At 37.1% G+C, this 9,305-nt stretch overlaps 2 protein-coding genes and 1 long non-coding RNA gene across 3 annotated transcripts; 2 read left to right on the top strand and 1 right to left on the bottom strand.

Annotated features, from left to right (window-relative positions):
* Positions 1-1,118: 1,118 nt before the first annotated feature.
* On the top strand, positions 1,119-1,522 carry LOC111433239 (glutaredoxin-C9-like). The gene has a single exon (XM_023070218.1). It carries the CDS (start codon positions 1,133-1,135, stop codon positions 1,475-1,477), a length of 345 nt encoding a protein of 114 aa, XP_022925986.1. The 5' UTR covers positions 1,119-1,132; the 3' UTR covers positions 1,478-1,522.
* Positions 1,523-2,063: 541 nt separating this feature from the next.
* On the top strand, positions 2,064-5,405 carry LOC111433170 (endoplasmic reticulum oxidoreductin-1-like). Its single transcript, XM_023070127.1, has 9 exons — positions 2,064-2,396; positions 2,681-2,812; positions 3,115-3,367; positions 3,460-3,570; positions 4,037-4,155; positions 4,226-4,330; positions 4,451-4,653; positions 4,747-4,873; positions 5,122-5,405. The coding sequence occupies exons 1-9, from the start codon at positions 2,259-2,261 to the stop codon at positions 5,296-5,298; spliced, it is 1,365 nt and encodes a 454-aa protein (XP_022925895.1). The 5' UTR covers positions 2,064-2,258; the 3' UTR covers positions 5,299-5,405.
* A 233-nt stretch (positions 5,406-5,638) lies between these two features.
* On the bottom strand, positions 5,639-8,316 carry LOC111433173. The gene is made up of 4 exons (XR_002708749.1): positions 7,797-8,316; positions 7,344-7,456; positions 6,250-6,330; positions 5,639-5,913 (listed from the first exon to the last, which is right to left on the bottom strand). It is a non-coding gene; the product is annotated as an uncharacterized LOC111433173 (long non-coding RNA).
* Between the last annotated feature and the right edge of the window lie 989 nt (positions 8,317-9,305).

Below are 9,305 nucleotides of genomic sequence, written 5' to 3'. Positions count from 1 at the left end.
GAAAAAAAAAAAAAAAAAAAAAAAAACTTTTCTTTTGACATTCCTTCTTTTGTCAATGCTTTTTTATTCCCTTTTTACCCTCTAGTTTTTTGTTTCTTTTTCTTTTATTATTTTGTAAAAATTGTACATTTTTTACAATCATCTTTTTAATTTTAATTTTTTTTTTTCAAATTGTCATTATTTTCGCATATCTAACGACAATATTTATAACTATAAAAAAATAATAATTTTAAAAGTAAAGAAAAATCCACTAGAATGAGGTACTTATCCTTGGTTGTAGGGTCTATTCTTGTAAATAAAAGGAATTTCCGAGGGGAGGAAAATGAAATACGGTGAGGAAATGAGGGACTAGAATGCAATTAATGTAACATTCCGGTAGAAGGCAAGTTAGAAAGGTTAACGGTTAGAGGAGGGAAAGAGGGGAAGGCAGAATTCTGACGGCGTCACGACCCTCGAGAAGAAAAGGACAGGAGACAACGCTGACCGTCAAACGACGGCGTTTCAGTCGTTGTTTGTCGGGTTGTCGGCATCACACCCCCCAGTTTTCCCTTCCTTCGTTTTATTCACTTCTGTCCTTTTCCACAAAATCCCCTCCCCCCTTCTTTTCGGGTAATGCTGTAACGACGTCGTTTCTTTTTGAGTAATATTAATTTACTTATTTATTATTTATCATCTCACCGTCAAAAGCATTCTGTTATATTGATTTTATTCGGATTATTAAGCTAAATAAATTAAATTAATTAGGAGATAGCAAAAAGAAAAAAGAAAAGTGGGTCCCGCCGTCAGACACATTGGCAGTTAAATTTGTATGACTCCGAACTTTGACCGCTGACTGCCACCTCACCAAATTGTATTTATTTATTTATTTATTTGAAAACTATGTAAATCAGTATATATTTAATTAAATTATTAAATTAAAAAAATTCGGTTGAAAAATAAAATTACATAATCAATCACGTCGAACAGAAGCACGCGCTGTAGGAAAAAAAGGAAAAAAAGAAAAAAGAAAAAAGAAAAGGCAATGTCGGAGTCCGTACATTCAATTCACAGTATGAGAGCACCATAAAACCACAGAATCAGCAGCACTCACAGAGAATCAAAACCAGACAGGAAAAAAAGATTTAAGCAAGCAATGGAAATGGAATTAGCGAACCCGTACGAGGTGGTCCGGCAGCTGGCGGAGTGCAATGCGGTGGTTGTGTTCAGCATCAGCGGTTGCTGCATGTGCACCGTCGTCAAGCGTCTCCTCTTCGGCCTCGGCGTCGGCCCCACCGTCGTCGAACTCGACCACCTCTCCCATCCTTCCGCCGACGACATTCAAGCCGTCCTCCACCACCTCCTCCCCCACCAGCCCCACCCCATCCCCGCCGTGTTCGTCGGCGGCAAGTTCCTCGGCGGCCTCGACACCCTCATGTCTTCTCACATCAATGGCTCCCTCGTCCCACTCCTGAAGCAAGCCGGCGCTCTCTGGCTCTGATATCACTTTTCTCCTAAAAATTATCTCTACCGTTTATCTTAATTTCGTGGTTCAGTTCTAAATGTTATATAGTTTATTAAGGGGAAAATTTGAAAAGGGTATTTATGTCTTTTTGTTCTCATCTTCAAACTGCATGCCTATGTGAAGAACACAATGGAGGTATTTTGGGATCTCTGAGTATCATTGGAGAATGATATGATTGGCCCAATTTTTAGAATTATTTATTATTTTATTTTATTTTATTTTCTTCAATTTTACCCATAGTTTTTTTTTTTTTTTTTGATCACTACGTTCATGTTCATAAAAAATAATAACAAAAATCTATATGTGGAAATAAAGGGTTGAAAATGCAATTTAGAATAAATAAAATTATAAAAACAATCCTGTCTTATTAAAAAAAAATCATTAATTATTTTTAAAATTTTATTTTTTAAGCATAAAATGATATTTGATCGAATTTAGAAAAGTCAGTGGTTGAAATTTAATATGGAGATGTAAAATTGATTGAATAATGAATTTGGTTTGCATTTATTAAGCATTATGAATTAAATAAATATTAAATTCCAATTTACTGAAGATCAATAATTTAAAAGTAAAACAGAAGTTGGGGGAATTGCAATTTGGAAGACGATCAATTTTCAGTGCCTCTCTTTCTCTTTGAATTTCTTGGCCAAGTCTTCGCGTAGCGCCGACAAGATCTTTCTACTTTTTTCCTCCCATTTTCCGGCCGCCGGAGACAGGATCTCTTTGAATATAGTCGCCGGAAGTGATAGTTGGGGTAATGGGTCCGAGATGCAGATGGGGTTTGATGATGGGCGGTGCTCTTGTCGCCGTTTTTCTTGCGGTGGCTATGACTTCCCGGACCGCTCCTATGATTTCGCTCTTTGGCCGCACCAATAAGCCCTGTCGTTGTGGTGATGTACGTTTTCAGAACCTTAATTGTCTCTATGATTGTGTTGATGTATGTTGAAGCTTAGCATTTCACTGCATTTCTTCAAGTTGTCTTTGATTTGAAGTATCGTTCTCTCTTGTGCTGCTGAAATTGGGAGTTAGATGAATCAGGATGATCTGGAATTTTTGCTTTGTTGATGTTTTATGCAATATTAGGTTTCTGTGCTTTGAATTGTGGAATTGATATCTTCCATCTTCCATTAATGGAAACGAGATTTCTTCCATTTAACTTGTTTGATTCTTAATGCACAGGATACTCCCAAGTACAGTGGTATGGTGGAGGGTTGTTGTTGTGATTATGAGACTGTAGATCGACTAAATGAGGAAGTTTTGTATCCGTCCCTTCAAGAGCTTGTTAGAACTCCATTCTTTCGCTATTTCAAGGTGAGCTTAAATTTAATTGGATGATTTTGATGAACTGATATTATACCATAACTTGTTATATTTTGGATCTAAACGCCAATTTGAAAGAAACCCTTGTGCACTATATGGCTGTAATTTCTAAGTCTATAAGAACTTGACAGGACACGAGAAAATTTTGGAATCGAAAAGCAATGTGATGTAAAGCCTGTTCTGTTTAATACATTTGCGTTGTGTAATTGTAGTATACTTGTATCGGTTGTTTTGTTATACACATTGAGCTTACTAACATGGCTACTGCCAATGCATGATCATCATTTTCACAGGTTAAGTTGTGGTGTGATTGTCCCTTCTGGCCTGACGATGGTATGTGCCGATTGCGAGATTGTAGTGTTTGTGAATGCCCAGATAATGAGTTCCCTGAATCTTTTAAAAAGCCCCGTATCCTTTCATCCGAGGCCTTTGTTTGTCAAGAGGGAAAGCCCCAAGCTACTGTGGATCGTACGGTAGATCGTAAAGCTTTCAAAGGGTGGACTGAAGTAGACAACCCCTGGACCAATGATGATGAGACTGATGATGGTGTGTTATATTAAATACAACGGTTTAGTAAGAACATTGGTTATTCTGTTGTCGGGTTGCTTATTTGTTTCCATTTGATTTGTTTTTACCAGCTGAGATGACATATGTAAACCTTCAACTGAACCCTGAACGCTACACCGGATACACTGGTCCATCTGCTAGAAGGATTTGGGATGCTGTCTATTCAGAAAACTGCCCAAAATGTAACATCTCGCTCTCGGTCTCTTTGTTTCTCCACCTCTCTAAGTGCATAGTAATTTATGTATATCTATTATTCACTCTCAACATACATTTATGAACAAATGAACACAGAGTAGAGATATGTGGGCTAAGATTCCTGGAACCATTGTTAACTGATAACTCAGCGTAGCAGAACAGCTGGTTAAAAGTACTGCACAATGATCTCTATTTTCCATGTTTGAGTAGCAATTTTCAGTCATGGTCACCAATTAAAACGTCTGCGGCTCTCTCAAGAATTAGTGATAAAATGTGTTCATTTGATTCCTTATGGGACTTATGATCTGTTTTGGATGCTCAAACTTGATGTTATATTTGCTGCATATCCTGTTGCTCTCATATTAAAGATAAAATGTTAGCATTTATTGTATGTTGTAGGTACATCATGAACATCTTCTTTATTCCATGAATCATGTCTTGATATTTTGCCAGATCCATCAGAAGAGTTATGCCAGGAGGAAAGAATATTATACAAATTGATATCTGGTCTACATTCCTCTATTTCGATCCACATAGCTGCAGATTATCTGATTGATGAGTCTAAAAATTTGGTACAGTTTCTATTTCATCAAACTTCCCAAATGCCTTGGTTATAGTCTAAAATATTTTCTTCCCTTGCAGTGGGGTCAAAATCTTTCTTTGCTGTATGATCGTGTCCTGAGATATCCAGATCGTGTAAGAAACTTGTACTTCACGTATCTCTTCGTTCTCCGAGCTGTGACAAAAGTGAGTAGAAGCATGGCCCTAACAACGATAGGTCTTTCTTAATGGTTATTTGATGGTATTGTTTGTGTTTATGCTTAATATATCCACTTTGGGGTGCATTCTTGTTGCAATTACATCTAGGCCACGGAGTATCTAGAGCATGCCGAATACGATACTGGTAACGTAAATGAAGACCTGAAGACACAATCCTTGATGAAACAGCTGCTTTTCAATTCTAAATTACAAGCTGCTTGCCCACTTCCATTTGATGAAGCCAAGTTATGGAAAGGTCATAAAGGACCAAAATTGAAGCAGCAAATACAAAAACAATTCAGAAACATCAGGTGGTTCTTTTAGGCCACACCCTTTTTCTTTTGATCATTTGATGAAATATTATGTAAGTAGTAACTGTAACTCTCTTCTTGTATGTCATGCAGCGCGCTGATGGATTGTGTCGGATGTGAGAAATGTCGACTTTGGGGGAAGCTTCAGGTTCTTGGGCTCGGTACTGCATTGAAGATCCTCTTCTCTGGTGATGATCATCAAGAACACTCGAGTCTGGATGTAAGTAATTCTGAATTATGAACCTCAATATCTTCGATTGATTGTTTGTTGGGGAGACATTTCTGGACTTATGATTCTTCATGTCCAAGTATTCATTATAAGCACTTAAAAGTCACATTTGAACTTGGAACTTAGTGTGACAAAACAAAGTAGATTCATGGCATATTCGAACTTATCTCGAGTAGTCTTTTGAATTTCTGGATGAATCATCTTACGTATCTGACCTAATTCGTTTCCGTGGGTTACAGTTGCAAAGGAATGAAGTAATTGCCCTCATGAACCTACTCAATCGGCTATCGGAATCAGTCAAATTCGTCCATGAAGTCGGTCCATCAGCTGAAACTACAATGGAAGGACAAATTGCTGCTCCCGTCACAGAAAGTTGCCCATTTCATAGAATGTGGGCATCCATATTCAATAGCTAGCCCAAACATTTATTATAGGTTAAATCTTTGTAACTGAGGAAACTGTTAAAATTATGTACCATACAGCCATGAATAACTATAGCAGAGAGAGTTTTTTGTGATCCCTACAATAGTTGTAGTTACAAAAACATTGGAGAAACTAAATCTGGTAAGCCATGAGAGATACAATTGTTGTAAAACGGACAAGAACCTGCTTTGCCATGTTCATATAGTGCCCTTGTTCCTTGAACTGTTTAATACATATGCGTCGTGTATTGTAAGAGATACAATTGTTGTACAGTTCATCGATCGGTGGTTCACCATGAAATCAACAGGTCAAACAAATGCTAAATGCAATATATAGCAGCGGAAATGAAGTCTATAATTCAAAGGTTGCGAACAAATAAACTATGTTAAACTGTTTTGGGTATGTAGTAGTCATATTGTCGCACAGAAAATGATGAATACATACAGGACGCAAATATTGTATATACTTCACTGTTTTCACAACTGAATAGAGTATCAGCCCATTTAGATCAGACGACCAATTTTGTGCATGAGCAGCTTCCCTTGCTGACGGAAGAACCGTCAGATGCCCAAGTCAGAGTGAAAACAGTNAAAAATCTTTATTGCCTTCTGCAAAAAAAAAAAAAAAAAAAAAAAAAAAAAAAAAAAAAAAAAAAAAAAAAAAGGATATTCAGACATGGTAGTATTTATAAATTTAATATTAGAAATGCAAAAGTCAAAACCGAAATGGTTATCAAACGGGGTCTAAACATTCTACCAAAATTTTAAAAACCAAATATTATATGGTGCAAGTCGGCCTGAATACCACAGTTGTTCGTTTCTAAATGAGAAAAAAAAAAAAAAAATGATTCCCCATGAGACTAAAAGCTAGAAAAAAAAAAAAAAAAAAAACTTAGAAGATGATGATCTAAGCAAATCCTAAAATGCTATTGAACACATCATTACCTAGCGGGATTTCCTTTGACGTTTGCTAGGTTTCGTTGTTTCCTTTCTTGGATCATCAGGTGCTTTTAACTCAATATATGGCTGCAAGCATATCATAACACAATATGAAGTAAAAAAATGGCAATATTAAATTATTGAACTTTCTAATATGTAAAAGAATCTCTCAGATCCAGAAAGTATAACATTACCATCGTGAAAATGGCATTTATGTTTAGTTCAAACACATATTTTCTCTATGACTAATTGCTACCTAAAGCCTGTTCCTTAATCCCTTACAATCCTGGATATTAGTATAACCATCAGAAATAAACTGCCAGCCAAAAGCCAGACCTGCTATATTATACTCCTTATAATCTTGTGGTAAACACAGGTGAATAATTGAAGGCTACAAGTCTGGAATCAAATAAAAGTCCACAGTGCGTGTATATATATATGTGTGTGTATGTCGGAGTCACAGTGAAGAGAAATTATTCAATGTAACTGACAGTTTTTTACATTGGATTTATGAGAGAAGTACCTCAAATTTGGTTCGTTTTGAATCCACGTTTAACGCTTATTATGAGGCAGACACATAGAATAATTTTCCAAGAAATTATAGTAGCTAATTTGAAACTTGTCTGGCCTAGGAGGAGGCTAGAAAGGCACAACAGAGGAGACCAAGCTATACGATAGAATCAAAGCCTAAATGGAATGCAATGGAAAGAGGACTTCAAAAAGTATACATTAAAAGGTTAAAAGATTTGGACACTAGGCAGAAGGGGGCTTAAACGCAAACTATTAGTTATGGAAGAAACCTCCACTTCAAACACCTGGCTCATAGACAAATACTCGAGATTTGTAACCGCTCAAGCCCACGCTATTGTTCTTTTTGGGTTTTTCCTTCTAGACTTCTCTTTAAGGTTTTAAAACGTGTCTATTAGGGAGAGATTTCCACACTCTTAGGAAGAACGTGGGATCTCACAAGATTAGTGGTTTACTAGTATATTTGCTCAATCAAAGAAAACTTCAACAGCTCAAGTATTGAATGATGAAAGATAAAAATTTCCCAAGAAAATAACGTTGAAACAAAAGGAATATAAGGCTGAATTTCAAACCTCGTCCCACTTTCTTTGTAGCTCAAGAAGCTCTTGGCAGTATACAAGACACTCAGCATGATACGCAGCAGCTAGTTCTTTTATCAAGGCCTTTCGTTTAATGATACCAATCACTTGAAAAGAAAAGAAAAAAAAGAATGATCAGTTCAATTACAGTTTATAGAACTGGAAGAATTTTAAGAGAAACGTCTCTGGAAACGTCCCCAACAATGTCTTTGTCTACCATTCAATTGGGAATGGAGCCAATTCGTCCATTCCCATAGCTACAATGTATAAAGAAATAAGGGGAAAAACCCCATTGCTCGGGAGTTAAGATCAGAACCACCCAGCCCTAATAAATCCCCAAAAGGCAATCAATAGCAAACAAAACCCAACAGACGAAAAAATTCATCAAACAACGCTAAACAGAAAGCCCACGGAATGAAGAAATCAAGATGAATAAATGAATATTACTTCGACTGGGATCGAACGAAGGCGGAGGCAGTGGCGGAGGTGCAGAATCGACTTCGAGCGGAGGAGGTTGAGATTCAGATTGGGGTTGTTGCGATTCGTCAGCCATGGATGCGTCTCGAACGAAAGGAAAATGAATCGAATCGAAGGGGGAGATGGGAGAGGGCAATAAAAAAGGTCAATCTCCGTAGTGAATCTTCGTAATAGGACTCATATTTGGTATTGCCCAAACGACAGAGACAGGGTCGTCGTCGTCGTCGTCGTCTCCGAGAATTGGAATAGGGTTCGTTCTTTGTTACAGTGCTTCGGAGAAGAAGAGTCAAATTGGGCCGTCAATGGCATCGCTTCCCCTATTTATTTACTTCACCACTCTGATCACTGTCCCCAAAAATCCTCCATCGGTTTCCAGATAAGAGATCCATGAAAGCTGCCGTCTTTGATTCTTTCATTCTCCTTCATCACTTTTTTCCTTTTTTTTTTTTTGTGGAATATTTGGCTGCATTTATCTGCCCACAAACTAAAGATTTAGTCTCGCTAATCTTAAATTTTTATGAATCTTTTCATCAAATTAGGTTCTAATTATGCTTTCTCATAACTTAATTTGTTTATAAATACAATTTACATTGAAAACACAATGTTTAAGATTTTGAATTCATAGATATGATTCATCCATCCACTGATTGATATCCAAAATTGTAGCACATTTGATTGTAATAAGAGTTCAAATCTTTGAATTTTTCCCTTGTGTTTTGTGTAATGGTTTTGGAAACTTGGACAGAATCAAGGCTGACTTCTTGTCTTGCTGGATCAGCTGTTAACATGTTTTGCAGTTGGATATTCATGCTTTCCTGTGCTGTCGTCTTCATGTGATTATCTGTCGTCATTGAATAATTAGAGAGCTTGAATGTACACAACATTTTCCTATCATTCTTCTAAAATACTTATCACATCCACATCTCGTCTGCTACCACTCACTTCAAGTCAATTGTTGTTGTTATGCGTCGTTTGTAACTACGACAAACCCGATTGATTATCAGTCGCGTGCTTGCGTGCTTTTTTTCTTTTTCTTATCACATTGAGTCATTTCTATGTTTCACGGATTGTTTGATCCAAAACTTACTCAAACCTCACCATCGTTTCACAGATTCTAAGAAGCCCACAAGTTGTAAACCTAAACCAGAAGGTCCTTGAGCGGATCCAACGTTAGCTCCAAAATGTTGGTCTCTAACTGAAACGTAAATGCTTGAGCTTGAGAAGATTCGAGTCCAGTTGGCCCGTAAAACTCACTCGGATAAGCAGTATTATTGAACCATACAAAACAACGAGCAATAAAACCAAAAACGGAAAAAGCACTTAAACTATAAGACAAGTAAGCTTTTCCAGACCATACATGTGCACGGCAAACCCATACAAACGGTTTCGTTGAGATATGCCAAATTCCACCCAGTAAAATAATGGTACCAATGGTACCAGAGGAAGGAACTTTAATTTTCCCCAACTTTTCACCAACAA

Source organism: Cucurbita moschata, unplaced genomic scaffold, assembly GCF_002738365.1.
Source record: "Cucurbita moschata cultivar Rifu unplaced genomic scaffold, Cmos_1.0 Cmo_Scf00041, whole genome shotgun sequence".
Lineage (NCBI taxonomy): Eukaryota > Viridiplantae > Streptophyta > Magnoliopsida > Cucurbitales > Cucurbitaceae > Cucurbita > Cucurbita moschata.
Note: the sequence above shows the minus strand (reverse complement) of the source record. Positions and strands in the feature narration are given on the sequence as shown.